Source organism: Haemaphysalis longicornis, unplaced genomic scaffold (assembly GCF_048455015.1).
Source record: "Haemaphysalis longicornis isolate Haplotype H1 unplaced genomic scaffold, Haemaphysalis longicornis Haplotype H1 scaffold_4, whole genome shotgun sequence".
Classification (NCBI taxonomy): Eukaryota; Metazoa; Arthropoda; class Arachnida; order Ixodida; family Ixodidae; genus Haemaphysalis; species Haemaphysalis longicornis.
In genome coordinates, this window is record NW_027526361.1 from 88,279,458 (window position 1) to 88,294,289 (window position 14,832).

The window sequence follows — 14,832 nt, forward strand, 5'->3', positions numbered from 1 at the left end:
CACTGAAAACGTCAGTTTGTTCGAGTACTTTACAATGAAATTTTGTTGCTGCGTCGTGAAATGCCCATGTAGTACGGGCAAATCGTCGAGGGAGTGCGACATCCCCGCCGGTGAAGAGATCTCCTTTCATGTGCTGCCCTACGACGAACCTCGGCGAAGCAAGTCGCTACTTTTTGTGAACTTTGCAAACGGGGGAGAAAGGGAGCTAAAGGAAGTACGAGTGTGCTCGCTTCATTTCCGACGAAGTGATTACGGCAGGGACCCTTACGTTAGCTCACTCCTGGGACATGCCGCCTCTCGTCACCGACTTCGTCAAATCGCTGTCAAAGCGCTCTGAGCTTGGAAAAAAAAATACCGTACACACCGCGCATTGACGCCCGTATCTTTCTGGTCGGAGCAGAGAGCTCGCGCGAACGGCTTTCCATACACGACACCGGCCAGCTGGCATAAGCGATACTGCTACTGAAATTGAACTGTTATTAACCGTAATAAAAATACGGCACATACGTACCAGTCTGTATTCGTCCGTCGCGACGGGGCTGACGAGGCAGCGGTGCCGACGGCTTGGCGTTCGTCTGTTGTGGGCATACCTCGGCAAAGTTGGCGCGGCTCACTCAAACTCACTCACAATTTTTTTTTCGAATCACCACTCACTCAAACTCAGACTCAATGCTGAGCAGCACATCTGCGCTCACTCAAACTCAAACTCACATTGAGCTCAAAACTCAGAACTCACTCGGACTCAAAACTCAAAATGTACTCAGAACTCAAAATGTACTCAAACTCAAAATGTAATCAAAACTCAAAATGTACTCAAACTCAAAATGTACTCAAACTCAATTTGGACTCAAAACTCAAAATGTACTCAAAACTCAAAATGTACTCAAACTCAAAGTGTACTCAAACTCAAAATGGACTCAAAACTCAAAATGTACTCAAACTCAAAATGAACTCAAAACTCAAAATGGACTCAAAACTCAAAATGTACTCAAACTCAAAGTGAACTCAAACTCAAAATGGACTCAAAACTCAAAATGTACTCAAACGCAAAATGAACTCAAAACTCAAAATGGACTCAAAACTCAAAATGTACTCAAACTCAAAGTGAACTCAATACTCAAAATGTACTCAAACCTCAAAATGTACTCAAACTCAAAATGTACTCAAAACTCAAAATGTACTCAAAACTCAAAATGTACTCAAACTCAAAATGGACTCAAAACTCAAAATGTACTCAAAACTCAAAATGAACTCAGAACTCAAAATGGGCTGAGAACTCAAAATGAATTCAGAACTCACATGGCCTCACAGAGATTGAGACAGTCAGAGAGTGAGAGTGAGAGTTTGAGAGTGTGAGATTGAGAGTGTGAGATTGAGAGTGTGAGAGTGAGAGTGAGAGTGTGAGTGTGAGTGTGAGTGAGAGTGAGAGTGAGAGTGAGAGTGAGAGTGAGAGTGAGAGTGAGATTGAGATTGAGATTGAGATTGAGAGTGTGAGAGTGAGAGTGAGAGTGAGAGTGAGAGTGTGAGTGTGAGTGTGAATGTGACTGAGTGAGAGTGAGAGTGAGAGTGAGAGTGTGAGTGTGACTGAGTGAGAGTGAGAGTGAGAGTGTGGAGTGTGGGAGTGTGTGAGTGTGTGAGTGTGAGTGTGTGAGTGTGAGAGTGAGAGTGAGTGTGTACCTTTTGCTGTATACCTTTTGCGATATCCTCATAATTATAACCAGAAAGCATTTTCATATTTGTCCCACGTGACCCCCTCGACGACACCTTTAATTTGATACCCCACACACCCTAGCAGGGTCATATGGAATTCATACCAGTCCAACTAACCATGACTCATGACTGTAACCAGGACGCATTATTTAGGTGTCCGACATGATTCCCCTAACTGGAACCTTCAATTTGACGCCCCACATGCTTCAGCGGCCTCACCTTGAATTTAACCCCATCTATGACTTATAATGACCATCTCATGATTCGAACTACGAAGCCTTTTTTTTATTTGTACCACGTGATTTCCCTCTTCAAGACCGTAAATTTGATACCCTACACTCCCTAGCGGGGTCACTTCGAATTTTACCCCAATATAAGACTCGCCATGACAATCTAATGGTTATAACCAGGAAGCATTTTTGTATTTCTCCCACGTGATTCGGCTCATCAAGACCATTGATTTGATACCCATCACATCCTAGCGGAATCAATTTGAACGTTAAACCAATCAATGACTAACCATGACTATCTAATGATATAGCCCTACCACATTTTTGTCCCACGTGATTTTCCTTATCGGAACCTTCAATTTGATACCCCGGACACCCAGTGGCATCATTGTGAATTTTAACCTAATTTATGACCCATTTTGACTATGTCATGATAATAATCAGGAAGCACGTGATTACCCTCATCGAGACCTTTAATTTGATACGCCCTAGCGTCATGAACCTGAAGTTTAACCGAATCTTTGATTTACCATGACTACGTCATGATATATCCATATCTCATGTTCGTCCCGAATGATTCCCCACATCGAGACCTTGAATTTGATTGCCCACATGCCCTCGCAGCGTCATTTTGAATTTTAACCCAATCTATGACTCATTATGACTGCCTGATGACTACAATCAGGAAGCATTTTTTTATTTACCCCGCGTGATTCCGTTAATCCGGACCTTTCATTTGATACCTTACACGCCTTAGCCTCATCAGTTTCACTTTTCACCCAATCTAATGTGGTCATTATTCTGTCTTAAGGGGCGCTCCCCAGTCAATTCAGCTAATTCATTTGAAACAGTAGAAAGGACAGCCCCCGCCCCATTTCCCCCCGGCTCTCACCTCTTCCTTTGTGACCCCTAGTATATCAAGCCGTTAACAGTAGCAGGCGAACAACCAGCACGCCAGCGCCGCCGTGTGCATTCCCACCACCCTTTCCCACGCTCTTAGTGGATCCGTCAGGACGAAAAGTTCAGACAACCCTTTTTTATGACTTCACCAGTCAATTATCACTCACGCGCCCAGCCGCGAAAATTAGGTATACAGCAAGTGCTTATGGCCATAAAAATTCAACAAGAAACTAAAAAAAATCAGACACCACCTCCCTCCCAACCAATCATGCAGATCGCGATTGGTGCCATACCCGCAGGTAACTTGAATTCCGAGCCCACAGTGACGCATGAAACTTAACAGCCAACCATAGCTGCCTGCTAGGCTACTCATATGTACTCAAACTCCAAATGGACTTAAAACTCCTATTTACTCAGAACTCAAAATGTACTCAAAACTCAAAATGTAATCAAACTCAAAATGTGCTCAAACTCAAAATGTACTCAGAACTCAAAATGGACTCAAACTCAAAATGTACTCAGAACTCAAAATGGACTCAAACTCAGAATGGACTCAAACTCAAAATGTACTCAGAACTCAAAATGAGCTCAAACTCAAATTGTACTCAGAACTCAAAATGAACTCAAACTCAAAATGGACTCAAACTCAAAATGTACTCAGAACTCAAAATGGACTCAAACTCAAAGTGTACTCAGAACTCAAAATGGACTCAAACTCAAAATGTACTCAGAACTCAAAATGGACTCAAACTCAAATTGTACTCAGAACTGAAAATGGACTCAAACTCAAAATGTACTCAGAACTCAAAATGGACTCAAACTCAAAATGTACTCAGAACTCAAAATGGACTCAAACTCAAAATGTACTCAGAACTCAAAATGGACTCAAACTCAAAATGTACTCAGAACTCAAAATGGACTCAGAACTCAAAATGGACTCAAACTCAATCGGACTCAAACTCAGTCGTGATCACTCGGCTCAAACTCACTCAAGCTCAAACTCACCATGCCACACTAGCCTCGCGCTCACTCAAACTCAAACTCACGCGTGAGTTTGAGTCCAAATGAGTCTGAGTGAGTGGACTCATGAGTGAGTTTGCCGACCTCTGGTTGTGGGTATTGCGGAATGAAGGCTTTCCGGCCTATCCGTGTATCTCACAACTCCTGCCGCTCTTGCACTTAGAATCATTGAGCATTCAAGTGGTGCGAGGTTGTTAAATGCAAGCCCGAGCTCCTTGGCGACAGTTTTGGTGTCCGGATCAGGCGATTCCATGACTAGGGCTGCGGGTGCACTAGGTTTTACTAGTATTTTTAAAATGGCCGCCGTCTCGGTTTCGGCACGAGTTCCGGTTCCTGTCTGACTCCCGCGTGTGGGTGCTTTATGGAGTCGACATACTAAGTATCTGTTTCATGGACCGGCTCGTATGACGCCATTGTTCACGTCACGAAATGTGCAATTTAGCGGGAGATTTAAAATTTTGGTTTGAATTGCCCTATTTCTCAGTGAATAAAGCATCATTTGCTTCCTGGAAAGCGCTTGGGGTACTATTAAACACCTAATCTTTCGAATAAAACAAACTTTTGTTTTCTCTTCATGGCTCCTTTAAACGAGGCTGGAATTTCGAGCCAGTTTTTATCCAACGAAAAGTGCTGTGCATTGGACGTGCAGTTGTCTGGCGACAAACCTCCGTTTGCGATGACTTAGCGGCGGCTTTCACTCCATGACCACCGCGGAGCAAGTGTGGTGTGCGCTGCGGTTTTACGCGACGGGCAGATTCTACAGAAGCGTTGGTGGCGACCGCACCATCGACCGCGACCAGTCGACCGTCAGCGGGTGTCTGCGCAATGTAATGAGTGGAGACGTGTTTCGCAGACCTCGCCTTTCTTTTAGGTGATTTGGCGGACATGGCTTCCGCAGGGTTATACCGCGTATCTATCCGTCTGCAGCCGGAGCGTGCGTTTTAGGTATCGTCTGCTCGCAAAACACTTTCGAAAGAAGAGTTGCATGACCGTGCGTTTCGTTTATCACCTGCGCGGCAGACAGTCTCCCTCGAAGGGTTGTGTGACGTGCATTTCTTGTGAAAACGTTACTGGCAGGATAGCTTACACGTATTACATATACTGTCAAGAAGACAGTCGACGCACCAATAGCCGGTTGAGGTGGTTTATTCCCAGGGGTGAAGCCCATAGGAACGCACGTCCGAGCGTTGAGATAACCCAGTTGGTTTCTCGCGCATGCACATTATGGGGTTCATCATCTTCCCCTGACACGTATATGCCCGCGTCTCGATTAGACATAATCTTACCTTCCTCTTCCACATAGTTGATGCTGGTACGGCACATACCCAGATAGCTTGATGGCCTGTTACATCTGTTCATTATCCTCCCTTCAAAGCAATCAACGGCGCGTGCCTATTTTCAGAGGCGATCTTTACACATTTCAATGGGTTTTGTTCAGCGTCACGGTCGTATGACAGGAAGCAAAGCATGGAAGGCAGTAAAGGGGAGAGCTACGAATTAAAGTTAACCGCGCGAAACCAGAGGGCGGGTAAGCGGGAGTGGAAAGGGCGCGAAAGAAGAGAGGGATATGAGTGGATTGAACTCTGAGAAAAACAAACCGACTTCTTCGAGCAAGAGGGTTGAAGAACAAAATGAAATAAAGCAAACAAATCTGAAAAGTCGTCCTTGTTGCTATTGCTTCCTTCGTAACACATGCCACTTGGGGGATTGGCCCGTAATTGGAAGATTTGAGGAACTACCGTGCCCGGTTCGCAAAATTCCTAACACTGTGAATGGGAACAGAAACAGTTGTAGAATAGTGCGTGCAGAGTGCAGCCTGAACTTGATGTCACTGGAGTAGTACAGGCGCACACCACCCTCGCAGAACCCCGATCCTAGGGAGGCTGTGGCGTGTTTCAGTCTGCTTGCACACTAAAACGAACAAATGAAAATAAAGAAACTGACGCAAACACGTCATAGCTGCAAAGAATCCGTTTAAAGCCATCCGTGCCAAAACACAAAGAAACCAAAGCGAGGAAAAAGGCGCATAACAATGTATTAGAAAAGAAGTTGCTAATGAGTATTGCCAGGCTTTCCCCTTAAAAGCACGTAGGCAGACTGGACCACGCCGAGGAAATTTTGTGTCGAAAAGCGGAGTGTTTCGATACCGCAATACGAGCAGCAACTGTTTTGAATGTGGCGCACTTTCATCACCCGCTTCCTTTTTTTGCCAGTCGGCCATAGTCACGTGATTGCACTGTCTGCCACCGACGGCAGAAACTACTACTTAGGAAGAAAAATGTAAAAAAAAAATCTCATATGAACGCCCGGAATAACACATAAAATGAACTTTGTAATCAAATACAGGGTAATCAAGTAAAAGTACAATAAAACAAAGTAGTTGGATTTACTTCCCAAAGTAGCCACCAGTGCAGCACTGGAGCGAGAAAACGCACTGAAAGGTGTGCCACGCCCCAGTCACGCATCCTTCGAGTGAGCTGCCCTGGGCCGATTAAGTCACCTCAATAAACAGCAACTAGCATGAATCGCATGTTTAGAACTTTTTAACCCTGCCCCGAAATATTATCATGAGCTTATTATTATCACCACAGCTCCACGTTGCCCGAGTTTCACTCAAAATCGGGCCCTCTGGAATAGCACCGCAGGTTGGACATTCACGAATGCATTCACCACCGCTTGCGGGTACTGTTAGTGAGCACATCATTTTCAATATGCTATTACAAAAATGTGAAGTTGCCCTTCAGCGCAAGAAAGCGTTGCTCATAATAGCGATGCCGCATGACGATAAAAATGCCGTTTTAAGTAAAAAATATCTGTTTATTAATTTGAGAAACAAATTAGGTATCAGTGGATTCAAATCAGCTTCGTGTTGGTTTGTCCCACGCAGACTCAAAACACGACTCCTGTTGCATAGTATTTTGATTTAGTTTCAGCACTCATTTTGCTCAAACGACATTCATCTCGGCCGTGTGGCGCGAGCGGACAGTTGCAGCATCATATGAGTGCACTCAGTCCAATATATTTCGCATTGCCTGCGTCGCGTCTTAAATGGTGCTTTTTTATTTTCCTTCAGTTCTTGCCGTTAATGAGTGTACGTACTGGTAGTGAACGCAAAAGGTTTGTGTTTGGTTGAGCGAAACATGCTTGCAAAAAAATGATGTTCCAAGTTTTATGGACTAAACTTCGAGTCATATTCGTTGTCGTGATGGGGTGCGACACTAACTACACCTTCCTGGTATTAGCCACGCATTCCAAGAATTCAAGAAGCTACCATACTTTTTTTTCAGTTTCTTTCCAGGGGTTTTGACGACCTGTTTATGGCTTCTGTCCCATATTCACTTGTTACCTCTGGGTCTGATGGCTGCGGCATCGGCTGTAGCCTAAATACTGTGAAGAGCGGCAGGCCATGGGTGAAGGTGTTGAATCAAAACGTTCTTTTAGTATGTTCAAATACCCAGTTCGGTCTTTGTCTTGTTTATGCCCCGCGGTTTTCTTGTCTCGCTTTTCTACGACCGCCCTTCCATAATTTTGTAGAAAGCACGGAGAAGAGAATGACCGTGACGGTGAACCGTACCGTTGCCTCCGATACTCGCCCTTTCCGAGGATGGAACGACACCCTCTCGGAAAAGTAACTGCTACGCAAGTCTACCAGCGCATGCCTTAACTGTTTTGCTATTACGAAAGATAGCGTCAAGATTTAAGTCAGGACCCAGCCACGTTTCTGACCCTGAACCACAACCCGCAGCCGCTATAGAGTAGACTCTGATTAATACGAACTCGGTTAAGACGAACTCCATGGTTGAGACGAACAAGACTTCAGCTTTCTTGTAACGTTCACAATTCAAGAAACCTGCACATATGAAAAATTTCTGATAATGTGAAACCAATTGTCACGGGACGTTAAAGTTCGTCTTCGCAAAAGTCTGCTGTAACAAGATTACCAAACAGGAAAACAACAATCCTGCAGCACATTCAACTAGCTTACTCTGAAGAGAACAACAATTATTAACAGAATTGATTTTACGAATTCGTAGGTGTCGTCCAACAAGTTTTTTCACGGGTCTACAGACAGGTGGTCTCGTTTTCCAGGTCTCGAAGAGATTGAATCACTTCAGCAACTTAAAGCGCCGCATAGTAAAGGCATTCATTTCTAGGTGAACTGAATAATTAATTCTATCAACCACAAGTCGCATATAGTTCGCGCAGAAGCGCGGTGGTTGAAACAGGAGAGAAGTGTGAAGGACGGTACAGATGTGAGAACAGACTTGCACAAGTAAGTCATCATCATCATCACCAGCCCATCTACGCCCACTGCAGGACAAAGGCCTCCCATTAATCTCCAATTGCCCCGGTCCTGTGCTAACTGCGACCAATGTATCCCCGCTAACTTCTTGATCTCATCAGCCCATTTAACCTTCTGCCGCCCTCTGCCCCGCTTGCCTTCTCTAGGGATGCACTCTGTTACCCTTAATGGTCAACGGTTATCTTGCCTTAGCATTGCATACCGCCCTTCCCACGTCGATTTCTTCTTCTTAATTTCTTAAACAACTAAGTAATCCAATCCAAATGAAAGATAATCCAAAGCAAACTACCTGTCCGATGAAACTGTCGGCGATGTCCTTGTGCTGACGTTCTCGGGCCGAGCACACGAAGAGGCTGAAGTCGTCGCAGGCTTGAACAGCGCGGCTTTCGTTTAGGGCCAGAAGTTTCGCGTGGTTGACGCAGTCAGAGCTTTCGCACAAGCGATAGCCGCCGTTCCCGTTGGGTGGCTTGTGGCTTCTGTCGGACAACTTCGGTGACAATAACAGCAACAAAAGCCCCGCTACTGTGATAATGAGGACGGCGCAGATTAGCGAGGCGTAGACCGGATGCTGCTTCAGCAAAGCGGGACGGAACCGCCGGGTCGGTTGCTTCCACTGCGTATAAACACGAGGACACCCCGCGGTACCTTAAGCCACCAACTGGGGGGATTGTAAAAAAAAAACGTTTTATTGAGCCTATGGTTTGGCAAGAAAAAGGAAACGCATTAAATTGAACAAAACCAGGGTCGACATGATGGCGCCAGCACTGTACGGCGATTGTGTCCGGGGAAAGCAGCACACAATTCCTGCTTCTCATGTTGACCCCCGAATCACCTATGACTGCGAAATCCAAGGACCGTTAAGGTATGTCCTCACTTGTGGCAGTAATCTCGGGCAGAGCCGCGCGCTCACAAACGTCGCCGCTTTTTGAAGGCCACCCTACTAGGAGCGCGCGCGCGCAAAAGCGGCGGCGGGGGCGGTTTAAACGGGTGCTCGCCCTCTCCGACGTGGAAGCACGGAAGAACGGCTCTGATATGGTCCCTAGAAATATTTGCAAATCTTTCTAGTGACCATAGCTCTGCGGACTTGCCGGCCCTCCGCGCCGGCCAAGCTCCCCGAGGAAAGCACTGACCTCGCAGATCACGTGACCCGGGTGCTGATTGGCTCGTTAGTTTGGGGCAAAGCGCCCTGCCCCAAAAATGGGCCCAAGACATATTCTTGCGCGTCAGAGGAATCTTGCCGCAAAAGGGCGTTTCCCGGTGCGCGTTTTTGCGCGAGCGGAGCTGCGTGCGCGCGGCGCCGCAAGTGAGGACGTACCTTTAGCCAACATAAGGAACTTGTGTGGAATACTGTTGTCGCACCAAGTATAAAATATCAATCGTAATGATCAGCCATTGCTCGTATGTAAGGGTCGATGATCGCAAATATGGCCTTTGACTTGCAGGGGCAAGTGAGTAATAAAATCTACATCAAAGTTTCTGCTTTTGGTCCCTACACGCGCATACTTTTGTTTTGACTCTAGAGATCTCGAGAATAGTGCCTATTATTAAATAATCTGTTCAAGATGCATATCCAAGCGATTACATGAGGAAACGGCCTGTCCAAGACGTATTTTGATATTAGAAACGGTGCCTATTCTTAACTTATCCACTTGAGGTGGATATTAAAGTGATTAGACACAAAAGCTTGCAACCCAAATGAGATGTTTTCAACGCACCGGTATTTTTATAGAGAGCGCTTCCTCTTCATTTACCCGCTCCAAGTCGCAGCGGCGCGGGGCAAGCAAAACACTCGTCCTCCTCTCAGTGTTTTTCCCTCTCTGCCTCTTCACGGCACGACTTCAGGCACGCATGCGCGACAACGGGATAACGGTCGCCGCAGCCATGGAGGAAAGAAAAGTTCCTCCATGGCCCCAGCTGCCGGAGCAACAGCGGCGACAGTAGCGGCGGTGCGCTAGAGAAGCCGCAGTGCTCGCAGGAGCGTCGTAGCATATTGTGTCGGCGTTCTGACGACGACAGAAGAGTGGTTATATGCCCCATGCACAGGGACGAAGTGCAGCAAGAGGGGATTTTGCTTCGTGTTAGCAAAAAGTGAGACACTGGCTCGTAAAACGGGAAGTAAATCTGAACGATAGCGCTGGTGTCATGCAAAGAGCTGTAGAACTACGTGTACCGTGTTCGATGTCAACTTAAGATATGCCATGTCGTACATCAGTGCTTATCACGGAACGTTGCGTTTGTGCTCGGTCGCATTTCCGTAACACAAATAAACTGTTGAAGTGCGATTTCGGCTGCCATCTTACTGTCCGAGCAGTGTATGTGTACGTCTGCATGGCTGGGCGCCGGTCTCAGCGACGCCTAGCGGGCGCCGCAAAGGTTGCGGGGCCAGCACACCAGAGCGGCGGAAAGAAGCAAAGGGAAGAAAACATCAGCCACCCCCCCCCCCCCCCCCCCCCCCCCCCCCCGCCAATTTTGCGCCTATTCGCGGTGTTGCCATGGAAATTTGTACGCCTCCAAGCTCAAGATGGCGGCGACGTTGCTATGACAATTACAACTCACTTTTGCCCGCCCAGACTCGCTAGGGGAGGATTTGGCGCAACGACCACAATTAGCCGGGACGCTGGGTTGAAGGCTAAGACACCGACGACTGCTATTAGCACACCCACCGGGAGGCAAAAATACAGCATATACTTCCTAAATGCCCACATGTCGTCCCCAAGAATAAATGTTGCCATTAAAACAGTGTGAATTAGGAATAAAAAAACACGCATCTCCACGAAGGGAATCATGATGAGTGGGCGAAGCACTCGGGATCGTTCTTACCCTAAATCACCCGTGGCATTGCCCACTCGCGCATGTAAATGAGTGACAACGCGTGTGCACAGTGCATACAATTCCAATACAATCCGATACAATTCAACACAATTCAATTGAATCCAATTACTTTCAATCCAATCCTATTCAAATCCAAAGACAATTCAATCCAATCAATTTCAATGCAATCCAATCGAAATCTAATCCAATCCAACTTAATTCAGCCCAATGCTCCTCGCCCATGCCAACACTGTGTACGCGGACGCCAAAGCACAGGCAAAGCGAGGACCTAAGGTGCTTCGCACCTAAAATGAGCGCTGAAATTATGAAGGGGTCAGCGTAGGAATATGCACTCATTATGATTGGCTGTGCACAGTCTATGCCTTCCTAAACAAGACGGAGTCTGATGTTGGCATTCTTCCTCACGGTTTCTTAATCTTGAACTATGATAACGTTGCAACACTGTAAGCACAGCTTGACTGACTTTTTTGCCCTCCGCAAGCCTGTCCAATGACCCTTACGTAACCGCAGGGGCGACGATTGTTGAAACGGCTGATGAAGCGGCTAACTGCTCTCCCTGTCCGATGTACCCTATACAATTCCCTTGGGAGCTGGGAACTATCCGGAATCGGTCACCCACGCGACTGATGATTTTTTAAAGCGGATGCTTTCTTATGGGACAGATGGCGTCCTGTCAAAAACGTAGTGCTATTCTCCGTGGACCGTGGACCGATTGGTCGACCGACAAGCTCTTATAAGGTCTCTGGACACACGGCGCATGTGTAAAACGGGGCTTCCATTGCGTAAAAACGCTTACTTGAGAATCGCGAAAACGTAACGGTTCTAGATGCTACACTGCACGTATCGATCACGAAGGAGTACAGTAGTATATCGTAGTATACAGTAGGAGAGTACAGTGGTATACATTTATTTCATACAATACGTATCGGTATACATTTGGGTCGTTCGTATATGCGTGTACTTGGTGCACAAAAAATCGGCGCATGCATTCTTTCATCGTGTGTGATTTTGGTCTTTGAAGGCTTAAAAATTGATTGGACACACTTTCGGCGAAGATTTGACGTACCTTTAGCGAAGGTTATGGCGCACTTCTGACGCAGTTGTGTTGTTAGACAGCTTTCGCGCTTCTCTGAACTTTCTCTTGGAAGGAATATGGTAAAGCTTTTTTTTTAGTAGCATGGATAAACACCTAGCCCTAATCCCAGCAGCTGAACAGTGCCGCGTGATTTGGCCGAGAGTGAGGGGGAAACGAAATGTGTATATTTACTACGTGTATAGTCGATCAAGCTGTCTACGGCAATGGTAGGGAAGGTGGCAGTAACTCGTCGTGGAGTTGCGGGGAATGGTAGAAGGAAGAGCGAGGGAGCCCAGTATTGTAAATGGCAAACCTAGAGTGAATGAGCGTAAAACGGCGACCTTTTCGAAGTACTTCAAAAATACCAAGTTTTCCCCACCCGAACATAAAAAAAATCGCCCGAATCTGTGAAGCAAAAGTGTCACGGAGCTCAAGATCGCATGTCAGAGAGCCTGTTTACTTCGCTGAGTAGACCCGAAATAGTGCGCATGAAAAGCGGGTGCCGAAGAGGCCCATCAAATTGGGAAACGGCTCAAACAAGAAACAGCAAAACATTATCAGCCATTTCATTCTGTGAAGATTGGTGGCCAGGGATCTTAGGAAGCAGAGGATTTTGAGCAAAGGTTTGAATTCGTCAGAGAAGTCGTATGGCGACCAGCTGTTACTCGACATCATTCAATCTTGAGAGATTTTTGGAGTGGCGGGGTTGAGAACCGGGCGCGGCACCTTTAAGTGGAAAGTCTTTATATGTGCCCCCAAACTTGCGAAATTTCATTCGCTCCTGGCGTCCGGAAACGAGCTCGATGGTAGACACACGCTTCACAGCCTCCCTCAGTTATTCCAAGGGTTAATTTTAAGGCGGACGTGTGGTTCCCCCGTTCTCTCATGACTTCCTTCTCTGGGGTAGGTACAGAATAACTATTTCTCCATTTATTCTCGTGAAATTAGCCGAAAATGAAGGATACGACAATAAAAATATTAATAATAATATAATAATAATAATAATAATAATAATAATAATAATAATAATAATAATAGCAATAATAATAGTAATGATAATAATAATAATATGCAGTCTCCTAAAAAAATGGCTCCGGCGCGCCAGCCGTGCGCCGTGAGATGGCCCTGCTCCTCCCGCATGCGCAGCACGGATCTCCAGGAGCCACGAGAAACTGGTCAACCTCGGCCAGTGTAGCTCACGCTACAAAAAAATTGAGGGAGACTTGGAACTTTCCGAGAATGTGAAGGTGAGTATTATGACTTTTAGTTGACCTCCCGGTGAACTTTCTGTTGAACTTCTACGTTGCTCTCTGTGATGATGTTAAGGTTCGGAAGACATAAGGACCAGTTGCATGGACGCATGAGTGAGGGATCGCAACCCGGGTTTGGCTAGAAGTGAGGACGATTACATTTATGATGAACGATCACAATGACGCGACGGTAAATAATATAAAAATGGGTAAACCAAAAGCTATGTCCTGGAACGTATCAAAATGAAGTCAGATGACACGGGTAAACTAGTCATAACGGAAGTAGAAATGAAGAAAGTTCCTCACGCCATGCAACCGGTGGTCGCGGCTCGGGCGACGGCGTCGAGGGCACCAGGCGATGGGCAGAGGCGAGCGTCTCCCATGCAGCGGGGCTGACGCGGCCGGGTGTTGAAGAGGTGCTGGGGAGGACAAGGCTAGCAGGACCATGAAGATATTGGAGGTTGATGGCGGTGAAAATACCACCACAGCCCAGCGTTGCCGGTGACCTGGTGCCCGGTCGTCCTTACGACGGCCACAGGTCACCTGGCCGTCCCGAAGACAGGCCCTGGAAGTGCCGCCGTGGAGCTGCTTCTTCTCCAGCGTGAGCTTCTTCCTCCTCGTCTTCTTTCTTGTCGGACTTCCCCCAAACCCTGGCTGACTCGAATACGGTGACACCTCGCGCCCAGCCTTTTCTTCGGTTTTCCTTTGTGGTTTCGTTCCCCATACCACACTCTCTTCTAGCCGTTGTCACAGCTTCATCCACAGACGCTTGCTCCCAACAGCGCTTAAGACGAGCACCATTTCGAGCTGCTCTAGCCTCTTCCACCATGGTCTACTTCCACGGTCTTTCCTGCCCATTGCCTGGTGCGCCGTCAGCCGCAACGATGTGGCATGAAGCTCTGGCTCTGCTGGGCAGAGGTCGGCGAACTCACTCATGAGTCCACTCACTCAGACTCATTTGGACTCAAACTCACGCGTGAGTTTGAGTTTGAGTGAGCGCGAGGCTAGTGTGGCATGGTGAGTTTGAGCTTGAGTGAGTTTGAGCCGAGTGAGCCCGACTGAGTTTGAGTCCGATTGAGTTTGAGTACGCCTGAGACCTAGTGAATTGTGAGTCCATTTTGACCTCTGAGTACATTTTGAGTTTGAGTACATTTTGAGTTCTGAGTACATTTTGAGTTTGAGTCCATTTTAAGTTCTGAGTCCATTTTGAGTTTGAGTCCATTTTGAGTTCTGAGTACATTTACAGTTTGAGTCCCTTTTTATTTCTGAGTACATTTTGAGTTTGAGTCCACTTTGAGTTCTGAGTACATTTTGAGTTGAGTCCATTTTGATTTCTGAGTACATTTTGAGTTTGAGTCCATTTTAAGTTCTGAGTCCATTTTAAGTTTGAGTCCATTTTGAGTTCTGAGTACATTTAGAGTTTGAGTCCATTTTTATTTCTGAGTACATTTTGAGTTTGAGTACATATTGAGTTTTGAGTACATTTTGAGTTTGAGTACATATGAGTAGCCT

At 46.5% G+C, this 14,832-nt stretch overlaps 1 protein-coding gene across 1 annotated transcript in view; it reads right to left on the minus strand.

The window, feature by feature from the left end:
* The window catches only part of LOC144179830 (uncharacterized), a 33,217-nt gene extending 19,450 nt beyond the window's left edge, over nucleotides 1–13,767 (minus strand). Inside the window, exons 1-2 of the mRNA XM_077708261.1 lie at nucleotides 13,627–13,767; nucleotides 8,453–8,650 (exon numbers count right to left, since the gene is read on the minus strand). Coding sequence (XP_077564387.1) covers nucleotides 8,453–8,650; nucleotides 13,627–13,767 — 339 coding nt within the window. The remainder of the gene's footprint in view (nucleotides 1–8,452; nucleotides 8,651–13,626) is intronic.
* Between the last annotated feature and the right edge of the window lie 1,065 nt (nucleotides 13,768–14,832).